General features: G+C 37.4%; 1 protein-coding gene and 1 pseudogene across 2 annotated transcripts in view; one reads left to right on the plus strand and one right to left on the minus strand.

Annotated features, from left to right (window-relative positions):
• Positions 1-4,921: 4,921 nt before the first annotated feature.
• Positions 4,922-6,187, minus strand: LOC148737466 (uncharacterized; annotated as a pseudogene).
• Positions 6,188-9,583: 3,396 nt separating this feature from the next.
• LOC111319710 (tetratricopeptide repeat protein 38) overlaps positions 9,584-17,324 on the plus strand; it is a 31,716-nt gene continuing 23,975 nt past the window's right edge. The window contains exons 1-11 of one of the 2 annotated variants that reach the window (XM_088750398.1): positions 9,584-9,823; positions 10,292-10,373; positions 11,099-11,270; positions 12,204-12,377; positions 12,799-12,874; positions 13,203-13,322; positions 14,170-14,229; positions 14,387-14,425; positions 14,607-14,685; positions 15,051-15,121; positions 16,527-17,319. In XM_088750398.1, the coding sequence (XP_088606524.1) occupies positions 9,800-9,823; positions 10,292-10,373; positions 11,099-11,270; positions 12,204-12,377; positions 12,799-12,874; positions 13,203-13,322; positions 14,170-14,229; positions 14,387-14,425; positions 14,607-14,685; positions 15,051-15,121; positions 16,527-16,625 (996 nt within the window). In that variant the 5' untranslated portion in view covers positions 9,584-9,799 and the 3' untranslated portion in view covers positions 16,626-17,319. Of the gene's footprint in view, positions 9,824-10,291; positions 10,374-11,098; positions 11,271-12,203; positions 12,378-12,798; positions 12,875-13,202; positions 13,323-14,169; positions 14,230-14,386; positions 14,426-14,606; positions 14,686-15,050; positions 15,122-16,526; positions 17,320-17,324 lie in introns of those variants that run through there. The other variant, XM_088750399.1, reaches the window with a different exon arrangement.

Raw genomic sequence — 17,324 nt, forward strand, 5'->3', positions numbered from 1 at the left:
GGGTAGGAGACATTAATTTCCCATGCACGAGATTACTGTGTGATGACTGTCCTCCCCTGGGGTGGTTGCTGGGTGAGAATCGGCCCTGAAAATCCCCCATGGGGAGTGGCAATTAACATATGTATGTATGTATGTATCCATAGGGAATCGTCGTGTACCTGTTTTAGTAATTATAAGCAGCATCAAACGAGAAAAGAAATTTTCAGTTAAACTGTGAAAATTAAAGCGCATAAAAAAGCCTAGATATTCAAATTGATGTCTCTGTGGTATTCTGACCAAATTTCCTGAGAAATTTTAGAACAAAACTTTAGGGATCATAGCCTCAATGAAGCATATTCTTTTGTTAAGTGTCGCTCTCGCTGAGAGTTTTTTTCAGCCCGATTGCACCTGCAGTTTAAGTATTCTTTTCTCCAAATTAGTGACTTTTTGATATGCAAATTAAAGTCGAAGGGAAGGTTTTCCTCTGATTCCAAGTGAAGTTTCCATATTTTGTTTGTGAAATGACTAAGTACATCTTTTAACTTGTAGCAAGAGAGAATTTCGTGAGCGCGCTCGACACTTTCGATCGCTGTCCACACGGGCGGTCTGACCAGAAATTAGTTGTAGCTTGTGGCGACACAAAAAATGGAGGATTGGAGAACAACCAAACTATGAATGTTCAATATTGCCCTAAACAATTTTCAGGAGGAAAGAAAAAAGTAAAAACTTTTTCTCGACGAGAAGTCGTACATTTCCCAACCGATATATGGAGAGTGCACTGTCAAATGCCTCAACCCAACGATTTCGTATGACAATTTTTAAACCGGAATTTTCCGCATGTTTTCTTAAAAAAACTGGTTTAGACGACAATATCTACCACAAAAAACTCAACTTGTTCAAAGTCAAAATTTTGGATATGAAATGAATAGTTTTAAAAAGGCCTTTGAAACCTCTATAGATATTCCTTTCGCTTTATTGTGCATCAACAATTATTGAATTATAAAACTCTACGTGGAAGGTTGTTTTATGCAACTACGTACGCCTGATGATGGTAAACATCGCTTTTGAACTCATGGTCATCCTATCAGATGAGCATATTCTATGCCTCCACTTACCTGCGTTTAAAACTTGCCTAATCATCTTTTTTCTTATTCAGTTGGCCCACACCGTCGTAATGTCGCTAAATTTTGCTAGTGCTTGTCACCCTATCCGTCAGGTTGCCCAGCAACAGTAAATATGGGAGCCCTAAGTCTCTATGAAGACAATTTTCGAAAGAATAGGCTACTTTTTGAGATCCTATAATTTAGTGTACTTTTTGCCAAATGATGCATCTTTCAACTTGCAAGTTTGCACCGTTAAACATTGCTACTTCTACTTCTTAAGTCTTATTTCTCCCTAGTTTGCAACCGACAAACTTTTCATCAGCAAATCGTTGATGAATCAATCTTGCGGAAGACATAAAACGAAACTTATAATTTCACCGCCGCAAACACTATTTTATTATTATTGAAACAAACAAGTGCTTTTTACGAAAATTGTAACTTCAAGGAGGCTACAGGCCTGATCGAGAGGTGTTGTTCAGAAAACCTCATAACTGAAGTTCATCTTTCATTTTTTTTTTTTAGAAAAAAAATAATTTCGTCATTAAGTCCCAACTGCTTCATATTGATAATCAAAATAAAAATTTTCCATACGTATTTTCAAAGGTGCTTTACATAACAAATTTTCCCATTCTTATTATTCATATCAGTTAATCTTGTTTAAGTTGAAACGTCTACACATGGAATAAACCATGCATAGGGAGTCCTTTGATTAAGTTCGAGATCTTCTCATAGCTCCACTGGATATGGGCAGTGATCGAGTTATGAGAAAATTCCTGTGACTGTTTCCATAGTGCTTGTATAGCATCTGCATCGTTTATTGGCGCTCAATATTACAGTTATTCCAGGTATAATGCAAGAGAGACCCAAGTGCATGCGCATGCGTTTCACAGCGGATCAATGATAGTTTGCATGATTCTGGAAAGAATGAAAAAGAAAAATCACAAGGATCTAGAGTTACAGGAGAAAAATCTTCTCGAAGGGATGGCAGAGAGAATTAACTAATCCAGTACACAGAAATTATTCTGACAGCCTTTAGCTTGCTTGCATGCGATAGTTTTTGTTTTCAAGTGCTAGATTCAGCGCGGCGAAAATTCGGTCGCCATATTGGACGGGTAGAGATTTGGTACGAGTGACAAAGCGCGGGGAAGGGAGAAGGGGAGATAACCAGAAAAACCGCCTACCCAAAACCCATGATTTCTCACAAACCGTCCCATGTCCACTGCGTGACATCCCCGACATGTCACACATTCTTGAAGGAACAATCAAATGGGATGAAATGGAACCTTTTCTCAAAAACTGACTGGCGTGTCATGTAGCAAAACAAAACGTTGAGCGATCGCGGATGGAACGGTGCAGTGATACACCAAATTAAGCGGTAACAAAAGTTGATATCAACAAAAATTTGGAAAACGAGGAATGTAGAATTTGCAAAGCCAGACTACTCTTCCTATACGGGAGACGGCAACTTACATTTGAACGGAAAATTTATTTTGATCCCATAAAGAAAGGAATACAAGGGCCCTGAGTTTTACGATATAGCGAACAAACCTTTGTACGGTTATGCAGTAAATAACTTGGGAATTTGAATTCATTCAGATTATAACTACATTCTAATTATAACCAAATAACTAAATCATACTGATCTGACTAACTAACAAACTAACTTATTTTAAACTAACTAGATATTTCAACACGGCGAAAAAACTAGTGTTCACCCTACGGTAAACAAAAGTTGAATTCACGGAATACGTGGCAATTTACTAAAGTTTACCCGCGTTTTGCCTACGGAAAATCCGACGTTTTCTGTGCGTTTTCGCATCAGTGAATCTCAGTATTCGTTCCATTATTCGGTAGTTTTCCTTCGCGGTAAATGCATGCAGGTAAACAATTTATTTTCCGGCTTTAACCGCTCGGTTAACGCAGTACCGCAAGCAGCGTGTTTTCCTTTTGTTCATTGACATTTTCCGAGTGAACAACAACGTATTCACCACAGTTAACAGCTGAAACACACATTTTCCGGGAAGGTTGATATGTATAAATACGGGAAAACGTAATGTTTTCCAAAGTTTGCAGTTCGTATAATGCATAGAAAATGCTATGTTTTCTTTTGTTCGCCACCGTTTTTTGCCCGGTGAATGAAATGTTCACAAGAATTATCCAACGTTTTTCCGTGATAGCGAAATCGACGAAATTCATGGAAACGCATTTTCCGGCGTTTTACCTTTCATTGTTGTTCAGTTAATCTATGGAAAATAACAATATGTATTCTACGTATGATGGACGATCCTCGCAGTAGATAGCGCTATTTGAGCAATAGCGAAATTCAGACCTGAAAAAAATCAGGCCTGTACGGGACTCGAACCACTGACCTCTGCGATACTAGTGCAGCGCTCTAACCAATTGAGCTAACAAGCCAACTGAGAGCAGGCCGTTAAGTTGATTCGTAATGAACCCGTGAAAGTGATAAATGAGATAGAATAAATATATGAAAATCATATATTTTTTTCATATATTTATATGATTTTCATATATTTATTCTATCTCAATATGTATTCTGCCATTTACAGCCGCATTCGAACGCTATGTTCACTGGAATTAACCAACCAAAAGCATGCATTAATTTTCCGGTATTTTCTGCAAAGGTGAATTCGTGCAAGGGATGCATTTTCCCGCGTTTACCGCCGCTCGGTTAATCGCTGTTCGTAAAATTTCACTTCTTAGACTCAACTCTACTGCAGGTTCTCAAAGCATTTTGTCCTATTTCCCTCTTCCAGACAGGATAAGCACTCTTTAATAATTCTCGTCAAGTTTATTAATGCACAATGATATTAGCGGTACAATTTATTCAGAGTCCAAAATAGAGACTGATAACAATCGTGTTTCTTAGCCTTATTTAACTTTACACATTTTTCTGTCTAAAGCCAAAAAGAGGCAAAACTTAACCTTTACAGTACAACTGATATGACAAAATTTGAAGGATGTACTGTCTGAAAAGTCATGTGTAAATCAATATATACAAACTATGACCAGAAAAGGGATCTCTAGATACATGTTTAAATTTCTAAACTTCTATTATAAGCATTTTGCAGGAATGAGTGTCAAGGTTTGAGGAAAAAATAATATGTGAACTTCATGTGCCGAGGGAATCAAGGCAACATGCTGAGAATGTCACCTTACATTTAATCTTACATCTGCATTAAATCTATTTGAAACACTTCTGATGTTTAAAATTGAGACACTACTCCATCTGATGGAGAGCTAGAGAACTATAAAAGAGAGAATGAAAATTTTAGCTTCCTTTAAAATAGCAGATACATCCAGGATTTTGGGCTCTTTAAAATGAGCATGGCAAATTGTCCTCACAGATAAAAGCTCACTGAAGTGCACAACTTAGTCAAATATGAAGTAGTGTGATAATGTTCAAAAATCCATTCATATATATGTGAATTATTTGCTAAGAAACACTTGCATTCAATCCTGGACATAAGTGCCAAATAGTGATCAGGGAAGGGAAAATATTCTAGAGACTGAATTCACTTTCCATTGACAATAACTTAAATGTAGGCTGCTCAATAACTTTAATTGCTCAAAGTATTACATTTTAGACATGTATAAGTTTACAGTCTTCAAACTCTCTTGTAATCGACCATGATTGTACAAAAGTCTCACTTTAAATTTGCCAACTGAGGGGGTTTCTTGTTAGAAAATTGAAATCAGCAAATTGTCAAATTAAAAGCTTAAGTCAGACAGAATAAAAGAATGGAGATGGCAGACCTACATTATCTGTATCATTGGGCAAATATATAGTAAGTTTATAAGAGATGGTCCCTAGAAGAGAATTGAGTGACTGTATACTAAAATTTAAATTGGATTAAAGTGGTGGCCCAGTGCAATTTTTCTGGGATCTCTCTACTATTTCTATGAATAGGTCTACCAACCCTTCTTTTCACTGACTGCCTCTTTTGCTGATTCGTCATGGAAGACTTATACCGCTGGTCTAGTATATGGAAGAAGTTGGTAACTTCTTCTGTCCTCCAAGTAAACAAGGGGAGCCTCTTCACCATTTGATGTGGGATCTTCTTCATCAGACTCATCCGAGGAGACAAGACTAGGATGCTGGGCCTCGAGAATTGGTTCCCTCTTCTCTTCTTCACTTGCCACTTCGAGTCTCTTATCCAGTTTCTAAAAGGGAAAAATGTGAAAGAAGTTTTATAATACTGAATGGTGAGCAATTCCTACAATAAAGCATTTATAAAGCTCTTAAATGAATCTCAGTGTCACTGGTTTGAGTTGTTCTTGGCATAAAAAGTTTTTTTTATCACCAGGGCCCAGTTGTTCGAAGACCGATTAGCGCTAACCCAGGGTTAAATGTTAATCCAGATTTCTATATTTCTCTGTTCAAAAGCCGTTTTAAGATAATTTTCCCAGTTATTCTTAGAGCATTCAATCACCAAATTGTAAACAAATGGAATTAAAGTGAATTTAATTTTAAAGCTTTCAGATCTGCAATTAAATTTTACGGTAATCCTGGGTTTTCTTAATCCGCCTTTGAACAACCCGGCCCAGATCTACAGTGTAATTTGAACCTTAACCAGTTTTTAAATCAAACTTGAATTCAAACCTTTTGAAATTTATTCAAACATACAAGCTGATAAGATAGTTGAGTGTTAAAGAGCCAAAAAACTTTTTTTACCCTTTTAATTCTTTGTCGCTTCTTCTGCTCCTTCTAATACTGCTCGTACCATTTTCTTCCTGTCGTCTACGTTTCTTTGACGTTTCGAAGTTTTGAGAAATAGCATCTGAAAGGAAAGGTAGGTATGCCAAGATCAGTTATATCATAAATATTGTCAGTTTACAGGACTGTAATGAGCAAGGGGCAAGATGGAGCACTTGTCCCATTTAATTTCAACCCAAAGTTAAAGAGAAATTGTGTTTACGTTTATTTGGCGAAACAATCCCCGATTCAACATACCCAAAATTCTTCTTTCAATACAAGGAGAATCATTTTGAATCTGCTCTATTTCTTTGACCTCTTTCAAGATGGTGTCTAATACAGCTTGGTTTGGTGGTTCATCCTCTCTCTGAGAAATCGCTATTCTTTTCATTGAACAAAGACTGAATGCATAATTAATGTCTGGGGTTATATAGTACTCTTGCGGAAACCACTTCTAAAGGTAAAATTTTGTTTAATTATAGCCTGGGCAATTCCTTCTGATTTTAATAAAGTTTTTTTGTTACTGTTGTGTTGATATTAGTTGCGAATATGACCGTTGTAACAACATAAACCAGCAATTTGCATATACTAGACTATCAAAAATGGCCAGATTGCCTTGAATTTTTGGCTTCAGGAAAAAAATTATATGTATGTTGAACTTGAAAGTGAACCGTTTCGAAGTTTTTGTAGGATATAAGAGGGAATTCGAGTGTTTTGGTAATGTTTTTCTTAATGTGACGTGCAAGTCATGTTGGTCACGTAATGCGCTTCTTGAGCTCAAATACGCTTATATAAATCGCTCTAAAAATTCGAAGTTTAAGTAGCCCAAAAATTTTAAAGCAGTTTCTGAAAGAAAAACATTGTTTTTGACAACGGTTATTGTCTCAGTTTATGCAGCCATGTAACAATGGCCGATTTTAGTCGCCAAAGTTTAGCTATCTCTGAATGGGTGAAATTTTACCTGAATTATTCGTAAAAAATAGTTTTTTGGGAATCCTAGAAAAAACTCTTTAGAACCTTTGAAAAACATCTTTTGTTTTAGAATTGTTATGTGGTAATCGAATTGCTGGTGAAATAAGCTTTTTCGGCCCGTTATCTTGAGATGCACTATTTCACCGGGAACCGCTTGACCTCCAAAACAAACGTCATTTGTCATAATTTTGAGGCAACAGAGTATGCAACAGGAAACCTTTCCCGAAAAATAGAGGTTCATAGTTGACAATATAATAATAATAATAATAATAATAATGATAATAATATTAATAATAAGGATATATACATATTGAAAAAGGTGAGAAATTCTTGCCTATTAAATAAAAAAAATTTAAAAAAAGATAGGCTTAGTGCAGGCGTCTCACAAGGGCGAGTGAAGCGTGCAATTGCTTATTAAACTTGCCATGTTTGATTTAGAGTTAAAGTCAACGTTGGGAAAAGGGGCAGGGAAAGGTGAAAAATATTCATTGCCCCACTACCTCCCCTCTCTTTTTGACCGCCGCTCGCTCCCTCGCCCCCTTTTGTACAAATTTATTTCTTTGCCCAGCCTTCCGTTGCGGTGAAAATCAAAGGTGGCAGCTATAATTTTCCCCCAGATAACACTGAGCACTCGCCAGCCAAAATTACGCCTGTTCTGCTAGCTAAATAAACGGCAACACTGAGAGCATATTCCGTTGTTCTTACTTCACGCTTTCCGACTCCTGATTGCTGGTTCCAGATTTTGGTTCCTGCTTTGCACCGCTGACTTCATTACAGTGCGGCCGCAATAATTACGTCTAGTGTAACGAAGTGTATCAAGTAAAGGAACATAGCACACTAAAACTGCATATTTTTTTTATCTCGGAATGTCTTATTTGCACAGTAACTGGAGGGATCTTGACGTGAGTGAAAACTGTTGGGTTTTATCTTTAGGCACGAAATTTTGTTGCCATGAGTCTACGGTATCATTGTACAGTCATGTTACTCGGTCGTACAGTTTCTTTCGACCTCCTCTCCACTAAATAATGTTTCAGTCGTCATTTGATGTACGTAGCTTTTATAAGTGTGTCCTAACTCGTTTATCATTAGTTTCAAGATTCTGGGAGGAACAAACCGATGAAAGGTTGAATGGACCTGAACTAAATGCGTTATACTCCCGGTTCAGCGTGACCTCCACTGGGGACTCGCAGCGTATATTTTTTGTTTTTGTTTTTAAAGCGGCACGCACCTGCTTGGCCAAAATTGGTGTTCAAATTCTACCCTTTGATATATATTTTTATAGCATCTTACCCTTCACAGTTTCTCTATAATTTATTTTACAATGTGCATATTATGATGTCCATTCTAATTGCCGAAAGCTTCTTTCAAACTCCTTGAGAGACTTAATCAGGTGGCCAGTTGTCTTTAAAAGAGGTCAAGGGATCCTAAAAATTTTGGCGGTGTTTGTAGTCGAAGAAATGTCATAATTTGGGCGTACCATGCAACCACTGATATTAAATTGCTTGATTTTCTGTGTGTAAACAATTTGGGAAAATTTGTCCTCTGATATAGTTTTTAGAATCCCCCTGCATATTTTAAACAAACATGGAATACTATCAGTATTAGGTTTGCAAATTTCCAGGCATGTAGCCTTTTTGGACTATTTGTTGGACCAATGCTTTATGTTATCATTTCAAAAGCACCTTGTTTGTGTTATTTTATTTATTTATTTTTGGATGAAGGCTGAGGCGACTGTTTACTGCATTATATGAATTAACCCACTCAGTTAAATGATTGACTACTAGTTCATTTTGACCTGCTCCATTGGTTTGTGAGGTTCAATTACAGTATTCATAATTTTTATTAGTTAGCATCTTGATGGAGTGTCCAAACAACAAAATCAAAATAATGATAACCGACAATCAGAACATTCAATTAAAATAGCCAGACCATTTCACAATTGTGTACTTAGCTACCCAGCCTTTGATTTGAAGTGAGGCTGAAGGTGACCTTGTTGTGATCGAGATCAGTATGTAGTTAGCATGATAACAAAGTTATTTGCATTTGAAAAGCAGCAAGGTTTATATCATAACCAGGTCACCCTTAGCCTCACCACTGTTCAAAGACTATTATAAGTTAAACTTAACCACAGTAAAGTGTGTGCTCTGATTGGTCAACTTAGTGCTGCCCATGGGTGTATGCTGCTGACATGAGCAAATGCAAAGACTAGTTTTCCCCACACACATGTTATTTTTGTGGTTACATGAGATTTGCTAACTGACTAAAAGGGGACTGCTGAAATGTATCAATGTTATGTTATAAAACAAATGTTAAACACAATTTGGAGGTTTGGAGATTGGAGGTTTGCTTAGCACTCAAGGACCCAGAGTCTCTCTCAGCTATTGCCTCACGTGACTCTTATGCCTCTTTCATGTTTAGCAACCTCCTGTGTGCATCCATAACAAGGGTGTATGGTGGTGGTGGTGTTTACCATTTGTTAAATGGCAACCAACTATTGGCCGGGGGTCAATGAGAGCTCAAAGTAAAAACAAGCCAGTTGCCTTGAGGACATGAAACTGGGAGTGGCTGAGTTGCAAATGTTTTTTGTTTTTTTTTAAGTCTGGTTAGTGGAGAACATGGAGGAAGTCTCTGGGACTTATCATAGAGGGCGGCTAAGCAAAATCAAAGTGATACGGTGGATTGAAACTCAACACTCACTTGAAAACTGCTCCATTTTTATGCTTCACTTTTTAAAATAATTTCTGGGAGGAGGTGTGTATTTCCTTACTAAAATCATGAAATGGTTGCCAAGAATGAAAATATAAGTCACCCAGAAAAGTAGACGCAGCATCAAGTATTACTTGACAACTGAACTACACCACTAATAGCCTAGAGTGAGTGGTGTGGCTAGGATTTTGAAACTTGGAATTAAGAAGGCTTGAGTTGGAAATTGTAAGTATGAAGATAATAATAAATTGTTTGTTCTCTGTTTTTGTAGGCTTGGAGAAGTGAAGGATTACCACTGACAACAAGTAGCAATGATGCAGCAAAAATGTTTGATGCTACCCTAACACAGGTTGGCTTTGGTTGAAAATTTATATGGATATCAGGGCTAAACTCTAATTCCCTCCCTATGATAAAGTCCCACCAAATAGAAGCCCCATCCCAAAATAAGCTCCTTCCAAAAATAAGCTCCTTAAAAGGTCCTTTCAAAATTGTATTAGCCCGGCCCAGGACTTGATATCAAAATTTTACAGTAATTCTCGTAACCATCAATGAATAGCAGTGATGAGTTTGTAAATAGTCTATGGTGCTCTTTTGATGGAGGTTATTACAAGATGAATTGGTTTTATCAACTGAGTTGATCACCAAAGATAACTTAAATGATTGAGGTCATACCATAACTTCCATGTAGCTTTTTCCTGAGAGATATGACAATTAACCTTGAAAATTAACCTAGTGAAAACTAGCATCGATACTTGTGAGAAAATTAGTATCTAGTGTTTATTTGTTTCTTTTTCTTTTTTTTTTTTTTTGGTATTAGTACACAGGATGGTATGATGACAGCAGTGTCAATGGAATTGAGGGCTCTGTCTCAAAGATGTTAGCAGCAGATCCCAACTTTGGTGAGAACTTTTCTATTCAGGATTTTGAATAACAATTATTGTGCAACTTTTTATTGGCATGGACTAATGACAATTCTGGACAGAATAGTCTACCGTTTATTAAAGAGATAAGACTTAGTTGAAACGTGTGTTAAGGAGATTGATTGTAAAAAGGAAATGTGAATTATTATCATAACCATTAAAAAAATATATTGAGTGGAGTTGTTGAAAACTAATACCTAACATGCAAACTACTCTTCCTTGGATCTACCCCTTGCCATTTTAGCGAGTAAGTCTTTGCACTCCTTTTAGTTCCTATTAGTAAAATTGACTGCTTGGCTAAAGTCACTATTCCTTTCCAAAAATTTGAGCAGCTTAGATTATTTATTGCCACGTTAGTGACTGGGTGATTTAAAATGACTTCTGGTGACTTCTAGAGATCACTAGAGCTTAGTTATAAAGGAAGATCTTTATTATTTTGACTACATACATGAGAGTGCTTTTGACTTTGCTGATCCTAATCAGCTAACAATATGCTTGAGGAACGTCATATGTCACTATCATGCAGGTGAACCCAGAAATGCCATATCATAATTATTAGAGAGTTTCTGTGGTTTAGTGGTAGAGAATTATTCGAAAATTCTGGCTTACCTCAGGCACAAACCAGACCTACATTCTGGAAGAGTATTATGGTATCATTTTTGTGGAGTGCCCCATTTAATTGACATCACCTGTTTTTGTTTCAGTAATGGGTCATGTGATCTCGTGTGGCTTAGACCTGATCTCATCTGGAAAAGGAATCCACACAGATCAAGAGCTGAAGAGCAGCATGCTGTCCCTTGAAGGGTTAGCTGCCAGGAGTAACATCACAAACAGAGAGAGACTGCATGTCAAGGCAGTCAAAGAATGGGCAGAGGGGTGAGTGTTACCAAGATGTCATGTTAATCACTGAGACCAAATTTTGACTCTTATCAAGTATTTGTCTGTTCTTTTAAGACGTGCCTATCAAAATGGGTGACTAATCACATCTTTAATGACTGTAAAATGAAATCATATACGTGAACTGCGGGTGAAGAACTGAGCACTAATTAAGCAGTAATGAAGTATAGAGCCTTAGAAACATTTTTCAGGCCTGTACGGGCTTTGAATCCATGATCTCTGAGGTACTGGATACTGCAGTGCTTTTAAACACAGATTGTTCCCTTTCCCAGACGAGCTGTTTACATTATCTATGGTGCAATAGTTTATCTCGTAACTTTATGGTTGCTACCAAGAAAACAAGCAAGCACATCTTTCACACCAAGAATTCGCTGCTCATTTTTATGCTTAAAAAGTAAAGGTGGTCTGTATCATCGCCGCCTTTGTCACTTCTGGACGACTAAAACTATCTTTGAAGGAAAAAATTTCTCATTTTTTTTTTTTTTACCTACTCACCATTACACCTACCCCTGTAAGTACAAAATTGTCGTGTAAAAAACAATTTGTGAAATTTCTGCTGCAATGAGTGGCTAGTGGCAAATCTCTCAAATAATCCCTCTCCCCTCCCCCCTCCCCCCTCATCATCAGCGCTACGCCATAAGAGGGTGAGCGACAAGGAATACAATTTGGTTGGACAAAGAGGCCGTACTCACCATATCTCTTAGTTTCACTCTCCTTGCTTTATCTCTTCTGCTGCAGTTTCTTGAACAACCCCTAGTAAGCAAGATGGTATGATGGGAATTGAGGGAGGGCGATTATAATTCTTGCCAAGGCTTTCATGTATACGTCCTTTCCCGGCTTCATAGAGGTGCCCCCTATAGACCGCAATATGAACAGTTAATGACAATATACTTCCATTCTCATTTCTTTCAGAAATACTGCCCAAGCATGTCTAACGTGGGAAGATATATTAATGGAGAACCCAACTGACATGTTTGCTTTGAAGATGGCTCACGACTCCTACTTCTATCTTGGATACCAGTGTCAGTTCAGAGATTCCATCGCAAGGGTGATGCCGAAATGGAAGGAAGACTTGCCACTCTATGGGTAGATGGCTTACCACTAACTGTTCTAAGTTCTTTCAGTATTCAATCAGTGTTTAGTCAGTCTTGTGTGGTGGATGCTGCCTTTCTCTCCGAAGTAAGAGGCTAGGCAATCAGAGAACTTGATCTCATAAACATTCCTGTTTGTGTCTAAGTAAAAAAGTTGTTAGTTGTTAAGTTAAACTTCAATTAAATACTGTTTTTGATAACCGTAATGACTCGATTTAGAGCCCATGGCGCTTATTTACTTACTGTACTTCAAGGGGGGGGGGGGGGTGCTTATTAGAAACAGGGCGCTTATCCAAACAAAAAAAAAAGGAATAAAAAAAAAAAAAAAGGAAAAGAAAACAGTGAATGAGTTGAGTGTTAATCTGACAGTTGTAAATTTTTGAGGAAACACGAAATTACCTTTCTATCAACGGCAGATATCTTCACGGAATGTACGCGTTTGGCCTGATAGAAACGGGATTTTACAGAGAGGCGGAGAAGCATGCACTAAAGGTTAGCTTTAAGACTTTGTTGATAGCGATTTTGTGATAATTAACTTCTTAAACAATTTAGAAAGAGCTTGGCGTTACCTTCATTCTGAATCGTGGCTGAGTAGCAGGCTTGCAGTCCATAATTCCTTGTTGAACTTTACATAATACTTCAATGATGTGGTTGTGTTCATTGCCTGAAGAGGCAGACCTCACCATTTTGCAGTCAAAACGTAGCGATTATCACATCGGAAGTGGTTACATCCTAAAACGAACAGTAGTATTCCGATGGTAGTGTTTTATTTGTTTGTTTTTAATTTTTTTTTTTCTCGCGGTAATTTTATCTTGCGAAGGGTCTTGAATTGAATCCAAGAGATTGCTGGAGCACTCATGCAGAGGCCCATGTTATAGAAATGGAAGGACGTCAGGATGAAGGAGTTAAATTCCTCAGCACGACCTTGAATGACTGGACTGTAAGGCCCACATACAGTGAATTTCACTTAACGCTAGCATTGCTGTCTTGCGCGTAATATATAAATTTTTCGAATTGTACTTAACGTTAGCACCGCTTTCTTACGCATAATATATAAATTTTCTGCTGATGCTGCCGTCTAGATCTGGAGATTGAAAGTAATTGGAACGGCTGTAATATGTTACATTTAGAGGCCTTGGACTCACATACCAAGATAACAGTTAAGTTTTTCTTTTTTTTTTGGCTTGCGTTGGCTCGTTATATCAAGAGTAAAGTTACATGAATTTTTTCTTCAGGGGATTTACAGCAGAATGCGCCTAACCGCTGGGTTTTCATAATGTCACGCGTTTTAATAGCCAGTGTAAAGTTATCACAGTAGATACACACACGCACACGCATGCACGCATACACATCCATACAATAATTCCGCGAGACACGTCCTTCAGTTTGAACCTCATTAAGATTTTTGGCAATTGTCAGAAAACCCTGACTTCAGATAACGTTACTACAAAATACTATCAGGGGTTCGTCTCTTTTTTTCGCGTGGTATGCACTACGCCCTCAGTGTTCCAGCACGTGCTGTGAAATACATCTAGCCGTTTCAACAAACTTACTTCTCTCTGCCCTCCGATTCAAGCTTCCCCAGCAACAACAACAAAACGGCCACATTATTCCGTATGAAACTGCACAGACCCGAAACCGGGATGATTAGTGAGAAAACAGTTGAGAGAGGAAGGGCTGGGGTTTATGGCCAACGTTCAGTTCTTCGTTTGTAAAAGTTAAAGATGTTCGTATTTCTTCCTTTCTTTCTTTCTTTCTTTCTTTCATCCTTCAATCACCCTGTGTAGATGGGAGCTATGCTAGCCTGTCACAATTACTGGCACTGGGCGCTATACCACATCGAGAAGGTTGTTATCTCTTTCTTTAAATTTAATGTTATGGTTTTTGTGTTTGTTTGTTTGTTTGTTTGTTTGTTTGTTTGTTTGTTTGCTGCTTTGGTTTTCGCATCTGTGGTAATTTTTTTTTAACCATGTTTGCTATTAAACGCCAGCCTTTCTTTATTAGGGAGAACATCAAGCCGCAGTGGACATTTATGACGAGGAGGTGTAGTGTAAACGTGATCGATAACCTGTGATTTATTTTTGTTATGACTAATTCTCATCAGGTCACATCTGATAGGTCCATACACGACGTACATGTCAAATTAAAGTGATTTTATGCCAATTTGTTTTTTAATTCGCTTATAACTGATTATAACTGTGTAGCTTTTCTCTCATGGTCAAAGGTTGGGAAGCGTTGCCATTCTGATGCCATGCTTGACTTAGTGGACGCTTCCTCATTGCTCTACAGACTTCAGATGGAAGGTAATGAGATAACACGTACCTGCAAATGTGTTGTGAATATCATTATTTGTTTTTTTGTCGATCGATCGTTTGATCTATCGAACGATTCATAAATCAATCCTTGGTACAATCAATCCTACTAATCATTTGGCAGTCAGTCTACTAATTATTCAACCATTCAATCAATAATTTATTCAATATATAAATCAAGGTACTATTCAAATGATCTAAGTATCAATCGAGATAAAGCCTTAAAATTAAAGCATTATTAATCATTGTAATGCAATTATTGTATACTGAAATTATTGGCATGGCTGAATTAAACGCACAAATTGATCTATTTTGTTTTACGATGTTTTTTGTCATTGTTTGCTTTTTTCCTTTAGGTGTTGATGTTAATGATCGGTGGAGAGAGCTGTTTCATTTGTGGGAGTCACACACAGATGATCACATTCTGGTACGTGTCATCGTTACGCGGCGGTGTAGCATGCAATAAATTATCATCTTCATAATTAGCAAGGTGAGGACAGTCGCAGGTGCTTACTGCGATGTCAACAAACCTTGCAAAATGCCAATTACAGTCTCTTGAGAAAGCTTCGATGTTACATTTCTTAATGGTTAAAGTGCACATGACACTAAATTTTTTTCTCTTGTTTCTTGTTGTTGGATATCTATAGAAAACGTTTCGAAACCTCAAAAGAGCTGGAAACATCTAAAAATAGTTTTTTTTGCTTTCAAAATACGCGCAATTTGCCTTCAAATTTGTCCCGGTCATTGCACGGCCAAAATTGCACGTGACGTCACATTGTGTACCCAGATTCTTCGAAGTCAGTGGAACTTTCAGAAGAGTCGGACACAAAGGAATCACTAGAATCACTGGACATCTGTGCCTTACAATGCATTATCTATCTACTACGAAGTACTGCAGAATCCTCTTAGCGACAACAGACCTTCGTGGCAAAGGTATACAATGTGACGTCACGAATAACTTCGACGGCGATAAACTAGGTCCCAGTCTCCAGGACAAATTTGAAGGCAAATTTTTCGTATTTTGAAAGCAAAAAACATGCTTTTTTAATTTTTTGAGCACTTTTAAAGCTTCGAAACGTTTCCTATAGATATCCAGCTACAAGAAACAAGAGAAAATGATTTCGTGTCATATGCACTTTAAAGGGAACCTCCACTCTTCTAACAAATAGCGCTCAAACTATTCCAAATGTATTTCTCAATACATCTGGTTTGAAAAAAATTGTCTCACCAAGCATTTTGTCTTTTTTTTTTTCTCTTTGTGCTTTACATGTATACTACGTGGGAAATGTCTATGACATAGTGTCACTTAGTCCTAAAGGGATGTTGGCCATCTCCTGGAACTCCTTGTATATGTTTGAGTTCCCGGCTTCTGTAATTTGTTAGTAACTGTTGATTTCAATTTTCAAGAGTTTTAAAAGTAATCGGGGATTGCTTAGATTTTGCCTCACTCTGTTAGGTGATTGGTCTAGAAAACCCATAACACCTTTTAAAAACCAATCAGATGCAGACCTTGAACCAATGGCAAACTGGGTACCCCCGCGTTTTCCCGCGCTTCGGGCAGTTCTAATTTTGAGTCCTCATTGGTTTTTAGTGATAGTTTAATTTCTTTCGTTATAATTGGCTGATGTGATTACTTTGGTTTTTGTTCACAATACCCAATCGAGAATCGCCCTCTTTTCCTGGGTGGTCTTGCACAGTGAAAAATACAAGCCATTACTTTCACCCCGACCTCTCCTCACCCAAAGCCCAGGTCTCTCACACATCCTTCATTAGCTATTGTTTAATTAATTTTTTTTACATATTTTATTTAATTATTATATTTTTCAACTCAGGTTTTCAATGATGTTCATATGTTGATGTGTACACTGGGAGCTAAGAAAGAAGATGCAACACTAAATCTATTGATGTCACTTAGAGATTATGTTAGGTAATATGGAAAAAAGTGTAGGAGAACGCTCTGATCAACAACCTGTCATTCAGTGAAAGAGTGTTTAGTTATCTCTCAAGCGTTGATGGATTTGTGGCATTCTGACTAACTTTCTACACTTCCTTCGATGTAAAATACCCGTAGATCTAAGTTATAGTTATTTATAACTGATTATATCACCAAGTACTTTCCCAGGAACTGAACAGGAGACTATGACAAGCGAGCAACAATTTTATTATCACTTTCTGCAAACGAGATTTGGTTGTTCCAGCTCGTGGTCGTAAAATTATTTGCAGTGACAGGTTCTCAGTGAGAGGATCTTAAAAAAAGAAATCAACTGATAACGGCGATGTATTCAAACGGCAGAAAGATTCATGAACTATTGTAAAAGAAGCACGTTTCGTTAATCTTAGGTTAACGTTTGTTCACGTATTTAAGTGGGTGATTTCCGTTTCTAGTAATATAATTATCTTGAAGTTCTTTGTTTTTATACGAGACGTTTTCAACGCAAGGAGGGAACTTGAAAACGGGGGAATCAGGCGCTAAGTTATTTGTCTTCTCAATTATTTTTTTTATTAATGGATCATGTTCTACTGAGACATTAGCTCAATCATTATTATGACTTAGCCTTATAATGTCTTTTTTTTTTTGTTTTTGGTTTTGTATTTTTTCTTTTGTTTTTCAGGGATGGCTCAGGAACAAA

The sequence above is a fragment of the Stylophora pistillata genome, chromosome 2, assembly GCF_964205215.1.
Source record: "Stylophora pistillata chromosome 2, jaStyPist1.2, whole genome shotgun sequence".
Taxonomy (NCBI): domain Eukaryota; kingdom Metazoa; phylum Cnidaria; class Anthozoa; order Scleractinia; family Pocilloporidae; genus Stylophora; species Stylophora pistillata.